Source organism: Phascolarctos cinereus, unplaced genomic scaffold, assembly GCF_003287225.1.
Source record: "Phascolarctos cinereus isolate Bilbo 61053 unplaced genomic scaffold, phaCin_HiC Scaffold_1;HRSCAF=81, whole genome shotgun sequence".
Lineage (NCBI taxonomy): Eukaryota > Metazoa > Chordata > Mammalia > Diprotodontia > Phascolarctidae > Phascolarctos > Phascolarctos cinereus.
In genome coordinates this window covers 38,317,443-38,343,838 of record NW_027555514.1, presented here as the reverse complement: position 1 = coordinate 38,343,838, position 26,396 = coordinate 38,317,443, and the positions used below count along the sequence as shown (strand labels likewise).

General features: G+C 40.0%; 1 protein-coding gene across 3 annotated transcripts in view; it reads left to right on the top strand.

Annotated features, from left to right (window-relative positions):
* Positions 1 to 12,146: 12,146 nt before the first annotated feature.
* The window catches only part of CAPN7 (calpain 7), a 38,854-nt gene continuing 24,604 nt past the window's right edge, over positions 12,147 to 26,396 (top strand). Inside the window, exons 1-8 of one of the 3 annotated variants that reach the window (XM_020987247.2) lie at positions 12,147 to 12,444; positions 14,193 to 14,301; positions 17,693 to 17,850; positions 19,643 to 19,710; positions 20,467 to 20,667; positions 21,650 to 21,736; positions 24,383 to 24,509; positions 25,423 to 25,508. In XM_020987247.2, coding sequence (XP_020842906.1) covers positions 12,343 to 12,444; positions 14,193 to 14,301; positions 17,693 to 17,850; positions 19,643 to 19,710; positions 20,467 to 20,667; positions 21,650 to 21,736; positions 24,383 to 24,509; positions 25,423 to 25,508 — 938 coding nt within the window. In that variant the 5' untranslated portion in view covers positions 12,147 to 12,342. Of the gene's footprint in view, positions 12,445 to 14,192; positions 14,302 to 15,403; positions 15,504 to 17,692; positions 17,851 to 17,876; positions 17,892 to 19,642; positions 19,711 to 20,466; positions 20,668 to 21,649; positions 21,737 to 24,382; positions 24,510 to 25,422; positions 25,509 to 26,396 lie in introns of those variants that run through there. The other 2 variants (XM_020987248.2, XM_020987249.2) reach the window with 2 other exon arrangements.

Genomic DNA, 26,396 nt, shown 5'->3' with positions numbered 1-26,396 from the left:
AACAAAAATGAATGCTGGGCCCAAAGTAGAACCCAAGTTACCTAGCCCTCACCTAGATCTCTTTTCACTGTTTCCAAAATGGAAAAAATGTTATCAGTCGTTTGTTCATCGTTCAAAAGGAATAGATCGCTAGGACCAGCAGAGAAGCCAGCGACATTTTTAGTTAAATTGCATCACAGACTCTTTGTTATTAAGGTCTCTGATGAGAAAAGTCCGAAATAATGTTTTGGGGGATTGTCTTCAGCGTTGTAAAGGATATTCAGTAACTCACGGTGAAATAAGCGCCTGAGCGGCAGAGTGTGAAAGAAAGAACTCAGGTGTGGGTAAACTGGGCTCCAGAGCACACTCTCCCTGCAACCATCTCTGGGTGGTACCGGACAAAAAGTCCTGAACTTAAGAGTCCAAGGACCCCAACTCTGCTACTTACTAGCTTGGAAATGCATCTGAAATGCTCTGTTTGGGTCTCAGTTCATGCATCTGGGAAGGGAGAGAATTGGACTAAAGGATATCCAAAATATCCTTCGAACTGTAAATCTAAGACCCCAGGACTGTGGGCCCCTGAAACTTGGTATAACAAGAAGTCATCAAGGAATTGAGGACAACATGTAATACATTCCGGTTCTAGCATCCCATGTGGAAATGTTTTCTAACATCATTTGTGAAGTGTTTATTAGAATAGTGCCTGCCACATAGTAGGCACTTAATACATCTTTCTTTTCTTCTTTCCCTCCTTCCAAGAGTAGCATTCTTTTCTCTTCCCATTTCACGTGTTTTTGGCAAAACATTTTTGGAAATAAATGAGGTCTTAACAATTTTAATGATGATGATGACATTATTTTTAATGATAGGCATTTAAAAATAAAGTACTCAAATCACTCAGGGAGAATCTGCACTGGGAACCCACTGCATGCTCATGGTTCAAATCACTAGCAGGTCATCGTCCATCCAGCTCCAGGAATCCACACCTGAAGGCCTGAAATGAATCGGCAAGTCGCCCTGGGATCCATACCCAAACACACGGCCATTCTCACACTACACTGATTAATGTTTATTTCCTCAGCTTACATACAATCCCACAACTGAAACCTTCTCTCCCAAATTCATAACACAGATCACTCTGAGCCTGACCCCTCAAAAAACTCAAAAGCTCCTTGGGAGACAGCTTCAAACAAGAACCCCACCATCATTACCAATGTCAGGAGAATATCCTAAACTCTTTTATAATTTGAATGGCAATTCACTCCTGGAAGCAGCTGTGATCCCACCTCCTGCTGAGCACACAGCTGTCATCTCTTCAAAGTGCATCATTCATTAAAATGTGAGTTGGTCTTTCACAAACCACATCACAAAAAAAGGTACCTGACAACACAGCCGTTAAACTAACTAAAACTTTAGGCACTGCCACCTTTCTTAGGTGTGAATTAGTCGCTTGAGTGAATAATTAAGGAAGTGACTGGATAGGCTGAAGAATGATAGGCCACACCTCTGGGAGACCTTCAAAAGTCTAAATCTCAGAAGTTCCTGAGAGCAGTAGCTGCCCTCTGAGGACCCGAGAGTTTAGGAGAGAGATTCAGAGAGGAACCACACTCTTGCTGGGATGAGAAGACCAGGGAGTTGGAAGAAAAGAGGCACAGGCAGATGCAATCACCATAAAGAAAGGGGACAGACCTCTGGGAGAGAGGTTGCTCGCATAAACCAGGCATAAGGTGTGTTGGGACAGAAGCTACTGTTGCTGAAATCCTCCCACCCCTACTTCAGACCCCCTGGATCCCCTTTGGAACAGGAAATCTTTTCCCTCTAAGCACAAGAAAGTCTGTATACTTTTCTTCCTTTTAAGTATTTGCTTGGTCTTTTAACAAAGTAAAGGAAGCAGCCAGAAAGAAACAATTCAAACACTGTGAAGCCACAGTCAGGATAATACAAGATTTAGTGGCTTCTCCATTAACAGATTAAGTTAAACTGTTTACATTCGTATTTGGGAAGATGATACATGTAACTCCTAAGAACTTTATCATTATTAGGGCTAGAAAGGGCTAAGGTTAGAAAGAATCTACATAGACAAAAGGCACAAGTATGAATCAATTAAGTTGGGATGATCTAAAAAAAGAAATGAAGGGGTAAGAAAGAGGGATGCATTGAGAGAAGGAGCAAGTGAGTGGTAGAATGGGGAAATTTTTCTCACATAAAGAAGCACACATGGCAGAGCTTTTATAGTGGAAGGGGAAATTGGGGAGGGAATAGCAAATAATGTTTGAACTTCACTCTCAAGAGAATTGGTTCAAAGAGGAAAGAATATATATAGACACTCAGCTGGGTGGAGAAATCTATCTTACCCAATAAGGAAATAGGATGGGAAAGGGATAAGAGATGTGGGGGGGGGAGGTCACAAAAAGCAGGATGGATTCAGGGAGGCAGTGGTCAGAAGAAAAACTTTTGAGGGACAAGATATGAAAAGAGAGAAGGATGAAAAGAATAAAATAAGATGGAAGAAAATACACAGTAATCATAACTATGAATGCAAATGGGTTGAGCTCACCCATAAAACAGAAGCAGACAGCAGAATTAGAAACAAGAATCCAACAATATGTTGTTTACATGAGACATACTTGAAACAGAAAGATACACACATGCTGTGCACAACTAATTCAGCTCGCCAGTAGAGCCAGGATCCTATACTAACTTTGAAGGGATAAGGCCAGCTTAACCTTCTATCTCGAACGCGCATTGATGAGGTGGGAGACAAGATGGAAGCAATTCTGTTTATTTTTAGCAAAGCACTTACTTACATAGTAAAATAACAGGAACTCTTTCTCAAGTTACAATGGCGTATAGCCCATGCTGTGCTCAAGGACAATGCATGCTCGTCCTGTGCACTTGTCTGACTCCAATCCCAGAATAGACTGCTAATGACCATACAATAACTACGGGAGTTAAAGATTGTTACAGATCTATACAATGGAGCACCGAACCAAGTGACCTTTGCTCAAAGATTAGCACCCGAGAGGGGCCTCCGCCCATCAGTGAGACCTCTTGAACAGCCTGTGGCCCTCTACATCCTTATAGATCCCTAACACACACACAGTTAAAATAAAGGGCTGGAGCAGAAGCTAATATGCTTTACCTGAAGTAAAAAAAAAAAAGGCAGGGGTAGCAATCATGTTCTCAAAGCAAAAGCAAAAATGAAAAATGACCTAATTAAAAGGGATAAGCTGGGAAACTACATTTTGCTAAATATATATATTATATATATTTATACCACAGACCATGAAGTAATATCAAAAGTTTTACAGCAAGTTTTTCTGATAAAGAGAATCAAATCAAATTTATAAAAATATAATTTATAATTAATAAAAATAAGAGCATTACCCAATAGATAAATGAACAGGATATGAACGGGCAGTTTTCAGAAGAAGAAATCAAAACTATCCATAGTCATGGAAAAAAATGCTCTAAATCACTATTGATTAGAAAAATGCAAATTAAAACAACTCTGACATACCACCTCACACCTATCAGAAGTGACAAGGGCTGGAGGAAATAAGGGAAAATAGATACACTAATAAATTGTTGGTGGAGTTATGAATTGGCCTGAGGAACCGATCTGCCCAAAGGGTGTAAAACCATGCATAGCCATTTACTGAGCAATACCACCACTAGGTCAGTACCCCAAAGAGATTAAAGAAAAAGGAAAAGGACCTTTATGTACAAAAATATTGAAATAACCTCTTTTTGTGATGGCAAAGGATTGGAAATAGAGTGAATGCCCATCAACTGGGAAATGGCTGAACAAGTTGTGGCACATGACTGTGATGGAGCATTATTGTGGCATAAGAAATGATTGGGGGGAGGTGGGGACAGAAGTTCAGAAAAAAAAAACATGAGAAGATTTATACGAACTGATGCAGAGTGAGGTGTGATGAGCCAGGAGATCATTGCGCACAGTGGAAGCAATGTTGTAATGATGATCAACTGTGAAAGATTTGATTACTCCGGTCAGCGCAGTGACACTGGACAGTTCCAAAGGACTCAAGTTGAGAGGGTGCTGTCCACCTCGAGAAAGAGAAATGGTGCACTCTGCAAATGGAATTGTGGTTTTTTCGCTGTTGTTGTTGTTGTTATTTTCTTTTTGTTTCGTGGTTGATATGGAAATGTGTTCTCATGATTTCACAGGTAAGGTTGATATCATTTTTCTTGCCTTATCACTGTTTTGGGGGGACGAAAAGAATTTGGAACTCAAAATTTTAAAAGAAGATAATGTCATAAATAAATAAATAATAAGTTTTTTTAAAATAAGTGAAACGACACTGCACAGGAGGTGTATCAGTATTGGCTGAGGAGATTCAGTCACACTCTGTGGGGTCTGAATAACATAGCAGAGAAGATTAGAATGCAGCATCCCAACGTCCATCCAGTAAGTGGTGGGAACAGTCCCAGCCAACACCTGGAGGAAAACTGCTTGAGGGAAGAGGTCCAGAGACTAGCTCTAACTCCTCCTCCCCAGCTTGACCAGAGGAACAAACTCTGAATCCTGAAAGGCTAGAGGACCTGACCTTCTCATCTGCATCCCAGCCACTGAAGACAATTGTGTCTGTTAATGACAGGAGCCGGGGGCAAATTATACACATCAAAGAATGGTCGCCTCAGGACTTATAGGGAGCCAGCAGAAAGTTAAACAGTGCCTAAGGGACACTTCATGAAGACTCCATGAAGGGGAGAAAAGGACCAGCAAAAGAATTTCCAGATGCTGAATTACACAACCCCCCCAGCCCTGCCCAACCCCTTTACTCCATGTGTTCTCTAAGCTTGATCCCACCTTCTCCCTGACTTGTGTAAGCATATGCCCCCAGTTCTGAGGGATGTTTTATACCAACTGCTCTTATTATGCCATCTTAGTAAAACCAAATTGGCTAGCTGGTTAAGTGACATCAACTGATAATTGGTAAGAGAAGCATATCAATAGGGGCTCATGAGTGAAAGCATTAGAAAGATACCCCCAACCCCTCAGTGTTCCTAGAACTCTGAGAGGAGAAGTAGTGGCTGCCTTGGACAACCCAGACTGCCAGTACCAGTACAGGTTGGGGGAGTGGTTCCAAAGCATTTGCTACAGAGACAAATGTTAACCATTGGGAGTATTTATTGTGAATACAGTTGGGAGGAGATAAGTGAGAATAGAAATGACCAAGAGAAGAGAGAGAGATCTAACACTGAGAAGTGCTATCTCTGGCTGGGGGCTCAGTGGTAACAAAAAGTTGAGTGAGGAAACCCATCTGGGCAACAAGTCAATAGTAGGATGACGGCTAGATAGGAATGTCTGAACAGCCCAGATCATCACTACTACAAAATGATAAGCAGTAACTGCAGATCCCATCTTAGGGAAAGAAATAAGAGCTAAGTGCAATTGCCCATGGTGGATTCCAAGTTTAAAATAAGATTTTTTGGCGGCATAATAGTGAAAAAAAGCATGACAAAAGTGCATGTGTGCTTATTCATTCAAGAATCATCTGTTAAGCACTTACTACAGATAACATACATTAATTCTTAGTACCTCTGGAGATCAAATGGTCTATTAAAATTGACTAGTTAAATTCTAAAGTTAATACCCCTCTTCATGTTCTCCCTCTGGTAGAGATACTGAAAAGCAAACAAAGAGGTCAAAATATGATGGTAGAAGGGAGAAGGAAAGAAATAAAAATGCTGGATAATCTACAAACCAAACCATCATTTTCTGAATATTCTGGAGTTGACTGCTCCATAATTTAAAGGCTATTAATGAAGTCACAAATTTTCAAACTTAGATATTTTAGGCCAAAGAATTTTTTAAAAGTCCATTTTCAATTTCATAAAAGCAAATCAACCTATACATCTTGCTCTTAAAATTGGGCAATGAATGTCACAAAGTATAGGAACAACTATACATCCCTGAAATGGTCTACACATATTTCATTCGATTGTCTGTGACATTAGCTTCTGGGGACTTCATCACACTGACCTTTAAGGGAAAAACAAAAAATCATTCTCTCCTTATATAATTGCTCAGAGCTATTTAAGGATACTTGGGCATTTATCAACATGTCTGTGAATGAACTAATGTTCCTTTTTGGCATTTTCTCAAACTGTTTAAAGTGAAACTAATAAAATTAGAACTAATGACCTATCCTAATGTGCTTAGAAGAGTTTGTAGAACAAGAAAAAACACAGATGTTTAAAAAATAGTCTGCACTGCTATTTCCCCCTAAAAGCTGTTGCTGAATAAAAACCCACTTAAAAGCATGTGCATGAATGAAGGAATAAAAAGACATTTTTAAGTATTTACTATATGCCAAGAACCAGGGTCTACAAATACAAAAGCAAAGACAGTCGCTGCCCTCAAAGAGCTTATATTTAATGGAGGTGAACACTCACACTGGTGAGTCCAGCCTCAGGGAAGATAGAAAGGCCTGTGAATCCTAAGGGCTCTGTAGCACATCAGACATCAAGGCCCAGGGCTTCTTGGAGCTGATGGGCAGATCAGATGACAGTGCCCAGAGACCTAGAAGGGTTAGTGGCAGGAGTGTGGTCAGGCCCAGATGACTTTAGCACAGCAATGGCAGGACAGAGGACAATGCCTGGCGGTCCTCCATCTTATCAAGAGGCATACAGTTGGTGACTCCCAGACCTCTCTTCAATAAACTAGGTCTTGACAGCCATTTGAACAACCCTTGAGTGTCTCAACCAGAAAGGGCTGAAAAAAATGTTCTGATTTAGCCCAAGGGCATATTGGCCTAGAGTGGTCTCCAGCTTAAGGAGTAGTAACACTTCTCCAGAGGAAAAAGAAGCAGCTGCAGCCATAGCAGCAGATGACATCTTAAACAGAAGATGGCTGCAGAAATTGAGCAGAGAAAAGAGAAGAAGGGAATCACCAATGAAGAGCCAAGAAGCACGCAGGCAGGGCTGGTCAGGGGAAGGCAGAGCTGGAGAACTCAGGTCTGAAAGATACTCCAGCCATGACACAGCCCTTTCTCAATTCAGTGTCAGTTTCCTAGGATGGTGTGCCATTTTGGCTCTGAGGAAGACTGTGCCCATGTGTGTGGGAGGGGGAAGAAGAGGTGGGGGGGCAAAGAGATACTGACAGTAAGTCTATTGCTTCATTTTCTTTTTTATTTACTTTGCTGTTATGTCTTCATTGAATCTTTCCAATTTAATTTAACAAATAGTAATTAAATGCCTACATGTAGAAAGCATCTTGCTAAATGCTAGAGATACAAAGTCAGAAATAAAACAGCCTCTGCCTTCAAGGTGCTGACATTCTACTGGGGAGAATCCAACATGTACTCTGATAAGCAAATTCAAGGGCATCTGAAAATGTAAAAGGCACTGGCAGCTAGGCTCTAGTTATTGGAGACATCTTCCCACAGCTCTTCCAAAAGTTTTCATTTTGTCTGTTGCCATCTTTGCCAATTTGATGGGCATGAGGTGAAACTTCAGGACTATTTTAATTTGCATTTCTCTTATTACTGGTGATTTGGAGCCTTTTTTAAAATTTCTTATTTATCAGGAGTTTTTCATCTCTTTTGTTTCCTGGATCCCTTTTCCAGTCTGGTAAAAACCTGTGGACCCTTTCTCAGAAAAATGTTTCTAAGTACATAAATTAAACATGACCAATCTTATCTCTGAAAGACAGAAGGAACATTAATCCCTGGTAAACAGTAACTTAATTGACTAATCAATTATTAAGAGCTTTCTGCTATGTGTCAAGCACTATGCTAAGAGCTAGGGAAACCAAAAGAGGTAAAAAATAGTCCTTGCCCTCAAGGAGCTTACAATCTAACAGAGGAGACAATAAGCATAAATATATACAAAGCAAGCCCTACACAGGATAAATAGGAAATCGCTTACAGAGGGAAGGCTTGCTTGAGTAGAAAGGCAAAAACTCACAGCATGGGTATGCTATTATCATACAGAAACAGTTAACAGAATTAGTCTAATAATACAATTGCTACCCTCTACAACAAACTATTATTATTATTTTATTGTCTTTCTAATGACATGATAAGAATACTGGTAGAGGAGGAGGGAAGAGCTTCAGAGCTGCATTAGTAGCAAGAATGAGTAGCCTCCAATGAATAAATCACAGGTCCACCAAAATTTCCTGAAAATTAGCTACCCATGCATGGTGTCTGCATGTGGATCCCAGATGAAGAAAAAGAAGAAATAGCGAGCAAAGATGGGAGAAATACTTACATTAGACCATGTACACACAGATGTCAGTTCTAGAGTTGAGACAATTTTGAGGGCATCAATAGATTTTTAAGGCATATGAAGAGAAGACAGCAAGGCTAGAGGGAAAAATCTCAGACATTATTATTATTATCCAAAAAGGTGGCTGAGAGAATGTCCTTAACTCTCAACTCATGTGCCTGCTTTCTCATCTATGCAAAATTTTACACATGCATCCCAGGCATCCTTGATACACATATTACAAGGAAACATAAAAGTTCACTAGGAATATTCCACATCATTTCTGCAATCACACAATTGCTAAAAGTTGTAGAGAATACAAGTACTCATTTGCTGATTATTTATTGGGGGGGGGAGCATTCCATTCAGTTGGAGCAAAATATTCTCTTCTAACAAGGTGTCTCCCATACCAAAATCATACAAAAGAATTCAAAAGATGTAACAATGGACATAACTTTGTTTAATGACCCCCTGACTACATCAAACAGGGTATAAAATAGGGAAATGCGCTCATTAAAGTGTTCACTACTCTCATGGAGGTTGTTTAGAACAGAGTCCAAGTTGAAGAGAGATGCCCTAAAGTGACAGGGTTCTCCGCATGCTTCTATTTGCAGGTAACATTGTGCTGATGGCACTGAGGCACAGAAAATTCCAATCCTCTTAAGATCCATAATCCCTCAAAAGAGTTTTGTGTTACTAAAGAAACAGTAAAAAACATACAGGTAAACAATGCCTAATATCTCAATCATGATATGAAGATGGTAATGCCCTCCCTCCTTAAATCATTTTGCTGTTACCTTATATATGCTTTGTTGCACGTTATAATTAACACTAATTTCAATAATAATAGGATATGGACATTTATCTTTTGTAAATAGATTGCTAGAGCAAGGAGTTGAAAAGAATGGAGATACCAACTCAGCCAACAAACACTTGCTCTGGAGAACCTTTAGAGCTCACCCATCATTGTAAGAACATTACAAACAGTGAGCAGAGCCTAGAATTCTAGGAAAGTGGATGGATTACTTTGGAAAATTGTCCTTTTTATGATCCCAAGCTTTTCCCTGAAACAAAGGCCCCATCTTTTTAACACCAATATGGTTTTGGTTGGACACATAGGTGGACAGAGTGCTAGGCCTGAATTCAGGAAAACTCCTCTTCATGAGTTCAAATCTAGCATCAGACTCTTACTAGCTGTGTGACCCTGGGCAAGTCACTTAACCCCGTTTGTCTCAGTTTCCTCATCTGTAAAATGAGCTGGAGAAGGAAATGGCAAACCACTCCAGTATTTTTGCTAAGAAAACCCCAAAATGGGGTCATGAAGAGTCAGACACAACTGAAAAACGTCTGTTTTGATGATGTTGTATAATGATACATAATTAAGAACAAAAGCCTCAGGAGAAATCAAGGTCTTAGGAAGTTCTGCTTTATGAGAATTTTAGGGCAAAATTCCTTATAAAAAGCTTCACATGCCCTGAAGTGCAAAGGAGAATGCAATGCTGGAAATCAGAGCAGTGAGGCTCCAGTCTTGACTGACATCATGAGTAAATCACTTAACCTCTCAGTTTCCTTATCTGTAAAATGGGGATAATCTCATCATTAGTACTCCCCTCTCAGGGGATGCTATGAGGATCCATTGAGGTAATACATGTGTAAAGTGCTTTGACAACCTGAAAGTCTTACATAATAACCCCTAGTATTTATATAGTGCTTTAAGTTTTGCAAAGAATTTGATACATTAAATCACTGGATCATCACAGCAAACCTGGGAGTCAGGTACTATTATCACCCCCATTTTACAAGTGAGGAAACTGAGGCAAGGAGAGGTTAAGTGACTTACCCAGGATCACACAGTTAATGAGTATCTGAGGTCACATTTGAACTCAGGTCTTCTTGATTTGAAGTCTAGCATTCTATCCACTGTACCATCTAGCTGCCTACATATAAATATCAGCTATCATATACAAATGAGTGCTTCCATGTTTTTTAATGCCATTTGAACTTGATCTTATGAAAATATTTCCATTTAGGAAACAGATTAGGGGACAGAGGGGGGCCACAAAGAACAAATAAAATGCTAGAAATTAGCAAAAAAAAAAAATATATATATATATATATATATAATGTAACCAGCAGATAACTAAGAGAAAGGGTGTTCTACATTAAACGAGAGAAACAAGATAAATGTCCGGGTTCCTCTTTGAATGGGAAGCAGGTCTGAGTTGCAGTCAGAGAATGTGGATTTGAAGTTATGCTCTCCTCACAACCCTGGTGCAACCTTGAACATGTCACTTTTCCTCTCTAGAGCTCTTTTCTGGTCTGTAAAAAAGAAGGGCTTAGAGGAGACAGTCTTTAAGATCCCTTCCAAATCTAATGCCAAGCTCCTGTGAAATGTGCATTCTACATGTTCTCATTCTTTTTTCCAAGTGCCGTTAAAATAGAGATAAACAGCTCTCACAAATACAGTCAATTCTGCTATCAGGACACATGGGTTCTTTCACATAGCCTCACCATGCAAAAGTGCTCAATAAAATCCACAGGAAGAAATGGGATGAGGGAGGAGCATGATACTCAAAACCTTCATCAGTGACACATTAAAAAAAAATTGGCACCTAATCAAAACAGTAGCACAGTTTTATACATATTAAAAGGTTAAGACATAGATAAATACTATAATAAATAGAGGCTACTTCTGTCCACAGCTGCTCCATCTGGGACTAGGGGTTAAGGACCAGTCTCTCTCTGCCCCTCAGCTCCAATGCACCAGAAAACACCAATAAATATGGCTCTTACCTTGAAAAAGACCTGAAATCTGCTGGTGGAAGTGGGCAAGCAAGAGTGGGAGCTTGTGAGTGACTTCTGTGAAGCCGGATGTTTTCTACATTTTTGCTGTTTCTCTCCGATGGAACCGTGCAAGAGCAAACTCAAAATCGAGTTATGCTTAAATCATTCCTTAATACATCAATTACATTGGAACAACTCGTGTTTTCTAGACAAGAATTTGTAACCAAACTGTACAAACTGATAGGTAAGTTACCGCTCTGTGACTATCACATTGAGGTGCGTAGATGGTTCCATGAATGGAGCCAGGAATGCCTTAATTTAAATTCTGTTTCGCTTACAAACTGTGCAAGTCTCTGAAAGCTGCGTGCCTCAGTTTCCTCGGCTGTAAAATGGGGATAATTATTGCACCTGGTTCATCCTGAGGCTAGAATGAGATATGTTAAGTGCTTCGTAAACCTTAAAGCCCATATAAATAATGCACTAATAACTCAAAGCGAGCGGTTTTTTGCTCTCTTCCTTTTGAAGGCTTTAGGAATCACTTCTGATGTAGGCGTCTGCTGGTCCAATTTTACTTTCACACTTTCTCTGCAGTTCAAGTTAACAATTTAAAGAGGATGGAGTCCCTAAACAGCTGTCTTCTACAGCAGCGTCCTTTCTCTCCTCACTTCCCGGGCGCTACATTTCACTTTTAAATTCAAGTTTGCGAGGTAAAGTGGGGGACCAGGCGTGGGGAAGGACTGGGTTTCCAAGCCAAGCCCTCTGGCCTCAGTCACTGGGGGGGAAGGAGGAAAAGAAAGCGCAGCAAGTACTCATTAGGGGCCTGCTGTGAAGCAGGAGCCGCCCAATGCAAAGCTCCCCGACGCTCTTGGAGGGGAGGGGTCACACAGTCTGGAGCACGTGGAAATTTCTACTCTACAGTTAGGAAACCCGCGCTCGGGAGACTCGTCCCTCGCCTCCCCGCGTTTGCGCCTGCGCGGCACAACAGGTGGCGATTCCAAAGGGCAGGGCCCGCGAGCACCACCCCCTCCGCTGACGCTACGCCTACGCATGCGCTTACGCGGCGGCGTGACAGGTGAGCGCGAAGCGCGGCTGGCGTCGTCACGAGGAAGTTGTGAGGCCACGCCGGGCCGGGCAGGGCGAGGCGTGGCGCTGCCGCTGCCTCGTCATCATCGGGAGATGATCGGGAAGCGACGTCCGGGAGGAGGAGGAGCCGGCTCTCGGGCAGGAGCCGAAAGTGATCTCGGCTGCTCTCTCGGGCTCGGCGAGGGGCGTCTGTGAGCGCGAGGCGCGGCGGGGGGCCGAGCCGGAAGTCGCGTCCTCTCCCTGCCTCCGCTGGGTGCCATGGACGCCGCGGCGCTGGAGCGGGACGCGGTGCACTTCGCTCAGTTGGCGGTGCAGAGGGACCAGGGAGGCCGCTACCAGGAGGCGGTGTTCTATTACAAGGTGCGGGCGGGGACCCCCTCCGGCCTTTGCTTTCCCCCCCCTCTGGAAGCGTCCCCAGCAACCCGAGGCGGGGGGGGGGGAGTGCCCCGCCCCCGGGAGCGCAGACCGGCCCCCCTCGGGCGGCTTGGGACTGGGAACTAGGTCTGCATTGGTGGGGACCGAACTAGATGGAGGAGGCTGAATTGTATCCGGTAGTTGAGTGACATTTTGGGGGCGACTGAGAGTTGAGCTCCGCAGACATCGCCGTACAGCGGCCCTTGCCCTACATACCTGCCTCTGCGCGGAGACCCCTCCCCAGGCTGCCGCCAGGATCCTGGCGTGGGACCCCGGGGGCCTCTGCACCCTGGACGCTTGCTCCCATCGCCCCGTGGAGCCGCTTGTTCTGATTTGGGAGCGCTTTAGCTTTAATCGTTTGCAGAGACCTCCCCGGGCTCCTCTTGGAGGGACCAAGGGAATGAAATAAGCAAGAGCGTCGGGCACCGCTCGCTGCCACCCTCTGACTCACCGCCGGCGCTCAGAAAATAAGCTCAGCAGCCTATAATCAAAGCCCAGCAGTATCGTGTGAACCCTGGTGATGCTCGCTTGCCAGCGATGTAGCAGCTTGACAGAAGAACTTTAATTGCATTGTGCTTATTAATGAATTGAGTAAACCGAGATTACAATTATTAAGTGTAGATGCACCTTAATTTTAAAGTAGACCAGATTAAAAAATGTATCTCAAAGTAACATTTTTAGAAGGGAGGTAATTTTCTTCTCACAAGTTTTGGTCCCCACGGTATTTAACCCACACACTTCAGGTAGCTCATTTTCCCTACACTTTCTGTATGTTCAGTGATGCAATGTCAGCGCCTTTGGTGTTATAATGTAACATTATTTTCACAGTATTGAGAACCTTAGTATTACTAGATCCAAAAAATGTGTTGAACGCAAAGAGGGCCTTTGGGTTCAGGTGTGAATCTTTTTTTGCAGTAAGCTTCTATTGTAATTCTCACCTGCAATAACTTGTTATTGTACTGGATAGGCTCCTCTCTCATACGTGTCATGGGAACCTGTCAGAGCCCTTCTTCCTTTTCCACGCTTAGCAGCAGAACCACTGGCAATATCGAGTTTCAGTGAGTACAGATGCCCCCAGTAGTCACAGTATAATTAACCACTTAATTCATCCATTTAATTCCCACTACAAACATAAATTATGTAAGGTGTTCTATTTAAATTTATTTAATACAAGAAAAGGCCTCTTTAAAATGAACTATCCTTCGTTTGCTAGGAAAAAATTATGGAAATTTATCAACTGACAAAGAATATAGTTTCTTGTCATCTAAATACATTCTATTTAAACTGTTTTTAATAATATTTTGTGGTTTGTGATAATTATGCTTAATTTCCCCATATTTTGAAAACATATCAGATTAGGGGTATTGATTAAGACATGATTAAACATACACATTTCTATTACTTTTAGAAAACTTATCCCATACAATCCCACATACTTAATCAATGTACTTTGATGATAGAGAAAAGTTGAAGTTATTAGAAAGTGAACAAAAAACTTTAGTTGACCAGATTATTATTTACTTTCTAATGAGAAAAAAGTACAAATTTGAAAAATTTATTCAAATAAACAATCTAATTTTGATGTTTTCATGAGAATGATGAATATGGAAACATTTAAAGATAATTCAAATTGTAAGCAGTGGGTTTTTTTGTTATTTTTTGTTCTTTTAAAAAATGCCTTGTTTTGTTTTTAGGAAGCTGCACAAGCTTTAATTTATGCTGGGATGGCAGGATCAAGCCTAGAAAATATTCAAGATAAAATAAATGAGTATTTGGAAAGAGTTCAAGCTCTTTATTCAGCAGGTAAGTGAAGGACTTTGTAATTATCAATAAAATTATAGATCTACTGTTAGAGGAAACATTTTTTAAACTCAGTAGCTGATAATAAAGATCACATTTCTGTAGCACTTTCATTTCTATGAATATTTCTGTGGGGAGGCAGGCGATATGGAGATTATCTTATGGATATGGATATCATTTTATTCAAATGAAGGCTCTGAGGCTTGGGAGAAGTGGCTACCCATAGTCCCATTACTTGTAAGGAGCTGCTAAAACACAGAACAGTATTTTCTTATTTCTTTCTCCTACTACGTGCAACTTTTTTCAAAAGCACCTATTTATAGCCTGGAAGATTTCTGCTTTTAGAATAAATTAGTCTGTCCAAAGTTATTCTCTCTGTATTGCATGTAAATTAATTTTACTTTTTTTTAGTTTGTTACTGTTTTCATATGAATACCAGTGGTTATTAAAAGAATTGTGACTAGTCAAAATTAGGAGGTATGATTTTTACATACCGTAAATGTTAACAGCCTTTTCAGAACCATTGTCAGGTTAAACCTTCAAGAAATATTTCTCCTTTGTAAATTCTACCCAAAGCCAGAATGAGGAACCTTTTTTTAGTCAAGTCATAGAAAAAAAAATTAGTTGGGAGTTACGTATAAGTTACACTGCAGAAGCAGTGATGCATTGTACGGTACCAAGTGTTATTTTGTGGTTTTATTGATTTCATGGGTTGTCATGATTCATCACCACATGGCCAGTCTATGGTACTTTGTACTTTGCAAGGCTCTACAAAAATAGGAGTGGACTGATTGCCTGTGGGCAAGTTCTTTATGTCCCCAGACTTTTCTATGGAGCAAAGGTTCATTTCCATTAATACCACTATTCTACCTATAGTGTCATATGGTTCTGTGTTATGGAATACCACAGTCTCCGAAGAATTACCGGAGGGCAAAGGAAAGGCAACTGGTATACTATAAGTAGACTAAATATGTTACTAATAAGAAACTGTAAGACCTGGAGAAAAGGATGTCATCAAAGAAATGTGTGAGCAAAAACAGCTGTCCACATGACAAGAGCAAGAGATAACCATTGGAAAATCCGTGTGCTTTATTGTTATCCTCAGGTTGTCAAAAGAAAAACACTCCCAGCATATTATTGGGTGAACCCTTTAGAGCAAATGTGGGTAGACGTGGACAAGAATGGCATGGAATAGGCACACATGGGTAGGTTACGATCTGTCAATGGACACAAACCTGGATCAGTAAAACCACAGATGCATTTGAGTATGTGTCTATTCATACATATGTAAAAACATGCTTACATGTTTTTGGGGGAGTGTGAGATTACTTTTAACCATAAGTGTATTTATCAGTTATACAGTTATACTTGGCTAGTATTCATAATCAAAAATTGATTATGTGTATGTATCTATAACTGTACAAATAATATGTAATCTGAAGGAACTGCTATTTCCCACAAATACAAAATGATGGGCAATCAGGAACCTTATTTCATAGTTTGTTTTTGTTTTTATAGTCCCTCTGCTTCTGGAATTAGCAAGGCTTTATTGTAGCATAAATAAAATTGTGCTTGCATGATGGAAATTGGGGTAGTGTATTCTCCCCCAAAAATTTATCTTTTTTTCCCATAGGTATTAAATAGCAAAAATGTTGTGAAGAAAGGTTAGGTGAGAGTAGAGATAAGGCAATGATGTTGTTCCAGTAGCAGTGAACATGGTCTGCCCAGGGCACACTTACTCACCGCCCCCAACCCCTGTGAGCCATCTTAGCCACCCTGGGTAGCACTGTGTATCAAACTCTATTATAATCCTTACCTTTTTTGTGTCAAGGACCCTTTTGATAGTCTGTGGATCCCTTCTCAAAATGTTTCTAAATAGTTGAAGGAAATGTTAGATTCCAGTTAGTGATTAGGGAAAAATAAGATGTATTTTTTTTTCCCCATCCAAGTTCATGGATTCCCTGCAGTCTTTCCATGGACCAGTCTTTGGACCTCAGGTTAAGAACCCATGCTTTTAAAGTTTCAGAAAGAGCAGTTGAATAGTTATGAAAAGGGAAAATCTATTATTCCCAAAGAGTACTTTTTTTTCCCCAACTAGACAAAATTGGATTTGATTTGAGAGCATAGAGGAGCTAGGATGGCTTAATGTTGTCAACAAATACATTTAAGACAAGGCAATCTTACAACTTTTTTCCCCCAGGAGGATTTAAAGGGCTTATTGTCATGTGACAGGCACCTTTAAGAGGCTTACCAGTTTTCTATCCTGTCTTTTCCAACTAATTCAGAACCTCCAACTGAATGCTGTGACTTGATTGCCTTGTGCACAGAGGCAAAAAGATGGGCCTGGTCTCGGAGGGAGAAGGCAGTGTATTTATACTGTGCCTCGCCCAGAGGAGGCAGTCTCACCATGATCAACTGCCAAAAATAACAAAAATACTAAATGGAAGGGGAGAAGTGTCCACGTGGCCCAAAACTGAGATCTAAGACCTGAATTATCCTTTATGGACATTAGATGCAACAACAAAAAAACGAACCTGCTCTGCTCCACTGATCTAATCAAGTTAAGCAATCACTAAACATTAATTAAGCACCTGCTGTGTGCCAGGCACTATACCAAGTGCTGGGATACAAAGAAAGGCAAAAGGCTGTCTCTGCCCTCGAGGACTTCACAGTCTAATGGGTGAGGCAACATGCAAATAAGAGATGTACAGACAAGCTAAAAACAGAATAATTTGGGGGTCACCTAGAATTAAGGGGAATGGGAAAGGCTTCCTGTAGAAGGGGGCATTAGCTGGAACTTGAAGGAAGCCAGGAAATGGAGATGAGGAGGGAGAGAATGCCAGGCATGAAGAACGACCAGTGAAAATGCCCATCGTCGGGGGTTGACATGTCTTGTGTGAGGAACAGTAAGGAGTCCAGTGTTGCTGGATCTCCGAGCAAGAGCAGTGGGGGAATAAGAGGCCAGACTGTGAAGGGCTTCAGACGCCCTTCAGAGGGAGAAATTCTGTGGGAAGAAAAAAAAAATACTGTCTGCAAATTTAGGATGGGAATTGAGGAGTGCTAAGAGGTGGTGAACTTGAGAAAAAATTATAGAAGTAAATGTGTTTCTCAGCACAAGTATCCCAAATAAAATTGGAATTTGCTATATAGAATTAGAAAAAGAGTTATTTGAGTTTTCCCACCCCAAGCCTTAAACTTAAAATTGAAGCAAGAAAACAAATGTAAGCTGTTATTAAAGTATGGCTTCTCTGAGTCTGCCCAGCTTTTTTTAAATAAGGGTAATTGCGGAATTTGTGGCAAAGAATGTCTTAACTAATTTGTTACAGAGGTGTAGTGATCTTAGTAGCCGTGCCTCCATTGTTACCTTAATAATGCTTATTTTATTTGGTCCTAGTTCAGTCACAAAACTGTGACCCTTTGAAGCCAAAACAACAGTTGGATTTGGAACGTGCCCGTTTCCTGGTGACACAGGCTTTTGATGAAGACGATAAAGGCAATGCTGAAGAAGCTGTAGAATTGTACACAGAAGCAGTGGATCTCTGTCTGAAAACAGTATGTTAAGCTAGCAGTTAATTTGGTGGAATTATGTTAGGGTAAGAAATTCTTCCGCTTACAAGTGAATCACACTTAGAAGTTGGCTGGAAAAAAATGTGCTACCTGTACCATCAGTGGCAGAATACACCATTTGTTACTGGCTTTCTAATGTAGGTCCTGTTAATAGTTGCTTAGCCTGTATTAACTATTACATAATTTTTGGCGGTGATGCTTGATAGATGTTCATTTAGCCTCAGTTTCCTTATCTGTAAAATGGGGCTAATTTTTACTCCTTCGTGAAAGTCTTAAGTCTTACACTCATTGATGGCATGGAAGTGGTCGTAGGGTCCTGGAAGCCATGCCAGTGGAGCACTACACGTGGCACATCTTACCAAGCTGAAAGTTCGTCCCTGTGAGCCAAGCAATGGACAAGATATCTGTTGTCAGAGGACCAGCTTAACTCAGTATAAATAGACTGACTCATCACGGGGAGGTTGACTCTTGGTGTTGAGTTGTTCAGCCTAGGAGGGGAAAGAGTACCCACATCAATTAAATCACAGTTCTTTCAGAGTAATATTTGCTCTACTTACCTTACAGATTTGTTATCAGAATCAAATAATTGTATTGTATGTATGAAAGCACTTTGCAAACCATAAAGTGCTGTGTAAATGGAAGCTTTTTCAGAATTTTATGGAAAACTATCATATACAAGTGTTTTCACGCTATTACTCCTGTTGTGGTCTGTAAGTTTGCTATAAATCCAAATGTAAATCCTTCAAAATCAGGGGCTCCTAATTGATCTCTGTTAGCAACTGGACAGTTGACTTGGTCAAATGATTTATTTTTTGCTCAGCTTTATAAATGGAATCATTAAAAATGGTTGTTCATTTAAATTAGTGTAGAAACCTAATGATGATTCTTAATATGTTAAATGTTTGGAAGTTAAATTAAGGAATCTTTAGGCAACTGTTTTTAAGTGCTTTTAAAATGAATGAACTACAGGTACTACTTATTTAAAAATTCTTCTAAATCCTGGTAGCTGAAAATTAATTCAGTAGGGAGAGAGCTCACCATCATGATGTAACTACACCGAGTGTGATTATATTTCTTCCATTTGTCACACACTGAAATAGAAAATGTAGCTTGGAAGTGCTTAAATAGTTTAAGAAGTTTGTATTGTGAGTTACTTAATGTTTACAGAGTGACAATAATCAATTCAGCTTTTAGGCGTTTATTTCTCAGTAGACAGGGGCTCCTAAAATGATGTAATCTGATGGGAGTGGGTTAGGCAGTGGAGATTGGGGAATAACTGGAGGAACTTCCTGGATTGACTCTGTCCAATAGCAGGCATTTCTTGTGCCTGCAATAGCACTATTCATATTGGAAAGAAGCTCTCATAGAAGCCCTCTAGCCTAGGCAGGTGCTTAGAGCATTACACCCAGGGTAACAGTGGTTGGTGGTGTCTTTTGCAATGCCTACCATATAGACTTTGCTTTTCAGTATTTTTGTAGCCCACCAGTGACATTAGCACAGTGCCAAGTTAAGTGGTTTTACATGCAAGTAGACAGACTTTTAAAGTATCCTAAAATAGCAACTTTAATTTTCCTTTCTTGTTTTATTCCCACTTGTAATTAATATTAAATAAGAACCAGATTTATTGTAAACCATACTTAGAAGTCAGGTCATTGCTAGTGTGCTGTGCTAAATGCTCACTTAGAAGTATCCCAAACCAAGCAATTTCTGTGGAAAAAAAGTTTTTCATACAACCTTAATTGTCTCATCAGCAACTTATCAATTTTTTCCCCTCAAGTCTAATGAAACTTCTGATCAGTCCTTGCAAAGTAAACTGAAACTGTTGGCTCGACAGGCACTGGATAGGTAAGTTGTTACACAGCCTTTTAAATTCTTGTTGATTCTTTTAGAGTAGATGGAGTATTTTGTGTAATCTCAGTTTTCTAATGTAGGTTGCTTTTTTGTCATAGTTCTGAAATTATAGTTTTCACGAAGTTGGGATTTGAAACCCCCTTAATTTTTTTTCTATTCTGACTCAGCTGCTAGACTGTGACTGCCATTAGAAGTCCTGTGAGCAGCTGCTCTTCACTCCCACCCCATCCCTGTAACGTTTCCTTTGTCAGTGCTTCTGGGAAGCTTGGTTTCTGTTTCTGTTTCATCCTGTGTTTCATGGAGAACAGCATAACAGAAGCACCTGTGATAGCCAGTCTGCTAGTCCTGCCCTCTTTTTTAATTCCTTCTTGTCTTGTAAAGCTTTAAAATTAAAAAAAATTAAAAAGTAATGCAGAGCTCTTACCAAAAGTTGAAAAATTGAGCGTATGGCTACTGGGAACTAGTTCTGATCAAGTAACAGATGTGGATGTTAGATGGACACACGATGCATGTTGAAGAAGGGTCGTAAAAAGAAAAATGAAGAGAAAGGGAATTGCATGTCCAGTTTCTAGAAATGTTCAAAACCTCCATGAATAGCTTATGGTGGGAGAATCTGGGTAATGATAGAAAATGTCATATGTTCATAATGGTTATAAGAAGTTTAAGGCCTAAGGTTAATTTTTTTTTCTAGGAAGGAGTTTCAAGAGAAATAATTATAACAGAATTTTCTGATTTTAACTCCTATTTTAGAGCAGAAGCACTGAAAGAATCTATGTCAAAAACATCTCAAAAGGACAAACCAGCTGTAGTTAAATCAAATCAGCCAGTCAGAACATTTTTTCCACTGGGACCTGATTTTTCTTTGAATGACAAACCTCAGACAGTTAGAACTGTGCAGTCAAGTGAACCACAGGGGCAGAGATACACAGCAGAAGAAATAGAAGTGCTCAGGTGAGTCAAGAAATGTTTGTCACTAAGAAAAACAAAAAATTGTTGTTGTACTTAAATGGAATGTGCATATATTTGATTATTAGATGTTTTGTGCTCAAAATTTTAGGCTTAGAACTTCATGAAAAAAGTTGTGTGGCGTTATCAGTTCTACCATCCTCAGCCAGTTCCGATCTGTTTCACTTTAGAGAGTAGCCACGTCAGTGCAATCACAAATCTGTCGAAACATAGAGTAGCTTGCAATAATCATCAAACTCATGTTTGTAAAAATGAAAAGGAACTTACTTATTTTATGGCTTTAAATTTTTCCACGATAGAATATGTTAAGGTAATTTTTCATTGAGAAACACTAAAAATCATATTATTTAGTGTCACCTATTGGTTTGATATTTAATGCCTTTAGTTCCTTATACAAGTTAACACCTTCCTCTCTAGACTGTGGTGACGTAGCTAGGATATGTGAGAGGCTTTTTGAGGTGGAGCCTTCAGCATAATTCTGGGGATGATCCTACCAAATAACCCTAAAAGCTGTAATATTAGATCACTTCATTTCCACTTTGGTGAGTAGGATGCACATTGCAACAGTTTTTAAAAATATTCCTAAGTAGCTGCTACACTTGATTAATGTCATTCATTAATTAGTGTTTATACAATACTTTTATAAAGCTATAAAAGGTTCTTTAAGCATTTATGAAGCACTTAATTGTATGCTAGTGGTGCTGTGAGGTACAAAGACAAAAATGGAATGGTTATGACCAGAAATCATGCTGATCGATTACTCTCATAAACTGTTGTTTTGTGAAGTTTCTATCTAGCTACAGGAACAAGTATGACATGGGTTTTGTTGTTCTTTAAGAAACACATTTTATTGTCACATAACCTTATATCACTTCCAAGTTTTAATCTGCTTATCAGTATTAGATAATAAAATGGACTTTACAATTTTAGACTTTTTTAATCCAACAGAATTTTTGTTTTCCTATAGAAAGACATCTAAAATAAATGGTATTGAGTATGTTCCTTTCATGAATGTTGACTTGAGAGAGCGCTTTGCCTTTCCTGTGCCATTTTCGTAAGTACTGTTTACTGATTTTTGACTCCAAAGTTACTTGATTAGTAACATATTTTTCCTAGTGCTCTGAACTGCCAGTTTACTTCATAAAATTGAAATATGTAATGGAAAAGAATAATTTGGTAGGAAGGGGAGGATGATTAAAAAGATTGGGGCAGAAGGACAAGAGAGCATTGGAGACATACAGGAGGTTGCCAGAGGTTCACTTCTAACTCCTCCAGGGTCTTGTTCTCCTCTTTATTAGTCTCCCCAAAACAACTAGAAGATTGAGCTGGTCACATGATTGTAGAGCCTGCAGTGGAACAGTCCTCAGAGCATTTCTTGTCCAGCTCATCCCTGAACAAGCATATCCTCCACAGCATTCCCTGCATGTGGCCATCCAGCCTTCACTTGAAGACCTTCAGTGAGGATGAAGCCACTGTCACCCCAGGCAGCCCTTTGGATAGCTCTCATTGTTAGAAAGGTTTTCCTAAAGTGAATCCTACATTTTATTTGCCGAGTTCACATTGCTCCTGGTTTTGTTCTCTGGGGCGAGGCAGGACAAGTCTGTTCCCTTTTCCACGTGACAGTCTTTGAAGTACTTGAAATAGCTGTGATGACCCTCTCATGTCCCTAGGCTTACCATCCCCAGTGCGTCCTTCTGATAGACATTTGGTGTGATCTCAAGTTCTTCTGCTGTCCTCCTCATCATCCTCTCCTGGATGCTCTCCAACTCATCAGTGTCCTTTCTGAAATGTGGTGCATGTAGCAGAATGTGATGTTTCACATGAGTCTGACCAGGGCAGCTTATAACAATATTATCAGCTCCCTTGTCCTGGGCTCAGTGCCGCTCAGTGCAGACTGAAAACACATCATCTCTTTGGCTGCCACATTACATGTGTAACTCATTGAGAACTTAAAGATTTAAATCCCAGAAATCTTTTTCAGAAGTCTGCCAGACTTCTTCCATCTTCTTAAGAAATTGATTTTTATTTTGGGGGGTAGCTAGGTGGCGCAGTGGATAGAGCACCGGCCCTGGATTCAGGAGGACCTGAGTTCAAATCTGGCCTCAGACACATAACACTTACTAGCTCTGTGACTCTGGGCAAGTCACTTAACCCCATTGCCTAGTCAAAAAAAACAAAAAAAAATTGATTTTTATTTTGACCCAAGTATAGGACTTTATCTTTACCCTTGTGAAATTTTATCATCAGGAGCATCAGTTTCTCAGTTGGCTAATAACAGTTACTAAATGCATACTTTTATGTGTATAGCACCATACTAGAATCTGTGGAGTAGAGGTGTCAAACACAAGGGCCACAACACTTCTGAGTGTGCCCTGAACCAGATTAAAATGGAATTCCTGTCTGATTGTATGTGTGGTTTAGAAGTCAGTATGCGGCCCACTGTCATACTCCTCTGTGGTTTAGTGGCCCCAGTTTCTCTTTAAGTTTAACCCCTCTCCTGTAGAGGATGTAAGAACAGTAGATAATTAACTGGCACTTACTGGGGCAGAAGGGAACAGCTCCATGGAGGGAGGGGGCCTTGAAAAAATAGGTAAAATGTGTAAGTTGAGGGAGGAAAGACAAGGCATAGCACAAACAAAAGGGAGAAGCATGTGTGTTGAGAACTGTGAGATGATGTGTGCCTCATAAAGGGTTTGTGTTGGCAGGAAATAAAGTTGGATAGGTTTCAGTGGGTTCAAAACATGGCATCCTTTGAAAGTCGGACAACAGTTTAGACAAGATGAGACAGTGAATAGGGAGTCATTGAAGGGACAGTAAAAGGATTCTCTTAGAAAGACTGATATGGGGACATTATGTAGCATGGATTGTTGAAGGAAGAGGAGTGGGTGGGAGCAAGGGAAAGCCAGAAAGAATGGATAGAACTTAGTGATAGATTTGTTGTGGCAAAGTGAAAGAAGGAGAAAGGTCAACAACTGAGTTGACTTTACTCTACAGCCTGGAAATCTTTGCTGCCTCTGGGGTCTTTGTTTCATCGTAATATGCATACAGCTGGCACTTCAGAAAGGAAGTCTGTTGAAATACATCGATGTAACCATTTCCCCGAGAAGGCAGATGAAAATGCTGTCCAGCATTCATTGCCTTCCGAATCAGGCTTTCACATTGTAAATTCATTCCAACATCAGATACCCTTCATCAAAAACAAAAGCATATGTACTTATTCAAATGTAGATGAATTTTTGCCTGTCCAGTGGGCATCATCAGATTTTGGATCTCAGAGTTACAATTGGCCAAGTCAGTTTTTCAGGGATGTCAGCTTTGTTAGGGTTGGTGGAGGAATGGTGGAGAGGAGGCCAGTGTTTATTTCAATTAGTTTGGGTATTTTTTGGTCTTTGATTCTGCAGTTGTACTGATGTAGTCCTTCTGCCCATGCTCTTCAGCACTTGCTCTACCACTCAAAGCCTTAAGGAGATAGGACCTGATGGCACTAGGATTTGTCCAGGGTCCCATGGCCAGGCTGTGTCAGAAGCAGGACTTGAACCCAGCGGGCTCCCTACCCACAATGCCACTCTGCTTCTTCTCAGGGCTCATTTTGGTAGTTACGATTGCCTAATAAAAAAAATAAACTTTCAGTTAACAAAGTGAATTTCAAAATTATTATGAGTCCCACGATACTAACTTTATTTTTTTTTATGTACCTCAGTGATAAATGTGGTAAGCTACCGTTATCACCAAAACAAAAAGCAATATTTTCTAGATGGGTACGGCCAGATGATCTCACCAACAATCCTACAATGATCTATACTGTTTCTAGCTTCAGCATAAAGCAGGTAAGCATTTTTTTTTGTACAAAGTTAGATTAAATTAGAAACTTAAGATAATTTCTATTTGACTTCAAGTTTTCTTAGTTTTTCATTGCATGTTCAGATTTGGGGGGCATGGGGACAACTGATTTCATCAGTATGGGAACTTTGTGGAAGCTTTGTCTGGCAGTGCATATCAGCAAAATGTATAATTTATATTCTTAAAGAATTGCTCGGAGGCACTGAGAGTTTAGGGACTTGCCCAGTGTCACACAGCAGTTATGTGTTAGAAGCAGCTGTCCTAAATAATCTGTCTCCAAATCACCTTTCTAGGACTTGAACCCACACTGTCTTGAGAAGTTCTGTGACACAAGTTCTGCGATACTGAAAACATATTTCTTTGAAAATTTTGTTTTTGTTACGATATATTGGTTTTATAGCAGATTTCAGGCCATAAACTTTTCAGTTTGTCAGTTTTAACTTTTTTGTTTTCTTATTTGCATACCATATTAAAATTGAGTTATCTGAGAATTTGAGTTTCAGCTTTGACAAAGGGTTAGAAAAGATGAAAAAGAGTAACAACTTTGCCTAAATTAGTATTTCAGTAGTACAATTGTATTTCTTTAATGGAATTGGGTATTTGGCATTCTTGTGTGGGTGTGGTTTCTACCGAAGTATTCAAGATTTAGTAATGTCATATTATGCCATCCATTTGTAATTGTTCTAAAATAACCTCCATAAAACATTTGAGGATTGATTGGATCTTTCTGGTGTTAGCCTACTTTTGATGGAGCTATGTTGTTACCTCTTACAACTTTCGTTAATGCCCTTAATGAGGAAAAAAAAAGATGAATGGGTGTAACAGGTAGGTTTGTTAGAGAATTGTTTTTGAGTTGGACAAATACATACATCTGTTTTAATATTTTTCTTTTATCACTAGACAATAGTATCAGATTGTTCCTTTGTGGCATCGCTAGCTATCAGCGCAGCTTATGAGAGACGGTATAATAAGAAATTAATTACAAGGTAATTAATGCTCCTTCTTCTGTAAGAATTATTATTTGTAAAGTTAACTTGGGGAGTATCCACATTGAGAAAGTGGCTGTGCTGAATAATAATGTTATGATCCTTTTCTAGAGGTCTGGTGGATTCTTTTTAAATTGGAAAGTATGGTAAATTATCTTGAGAACATGATAAGTATATAAATACATATATACCTAAAAATTAATGTTACACATGTAACATTATACATGTCGTGTTCATTTTTTTCTTACAACAACATTGTGAAGTTGGCCAAATAAAGCAAGGTGTTATACAATATTAAATTTTACCACAGTATTATTGAATTCTTTCTTTTTTTTTTGTTTTTTTTTTCTTTTGGCTAGGCAGTGAGGTTAAGTGACTTGACCAGGGTCACACAGCTAGTATGTGTTATGTGTCTGAGGCCGGATTTGAACTCAGGTCCTCCTGAATCCAGGGCCGGTGCTCTATCCACTGCGCCATCTAGCTGCCCCAGTATCATTGAATTCTATACTTGATAAATTACAAAATATTCTGATTAAGAAATTACAAAATTCAGAAAGACATTTTTCAAATGGCTGCTGTGTGCAGCTTGAGGCAGAGACAAAAAATAGCCTCTGTCTTTAAGAACCTTATATTCTGCCATGGGGGATGTAAGGTACATACCAAGTGCTTTCAGAAGGGAGAGAAATTTTAACACCTGGGAGGAACCAGGAAAGGTTTCAGGTAGCATTTGGCCCCTGAGCTGACCTTCGAAAGGCTAGAAGGCTGAGATGGAGAAGGGCATTCTAGGCGTGAGGGGCAGCCTCTGTAAAGGCACGGAAGCCAGAGATGGCCTGTGAAGGGTAAGGACAGCCGGTAGTCCAGTTTGGTTGGAATGTGCATAAGAAGGAG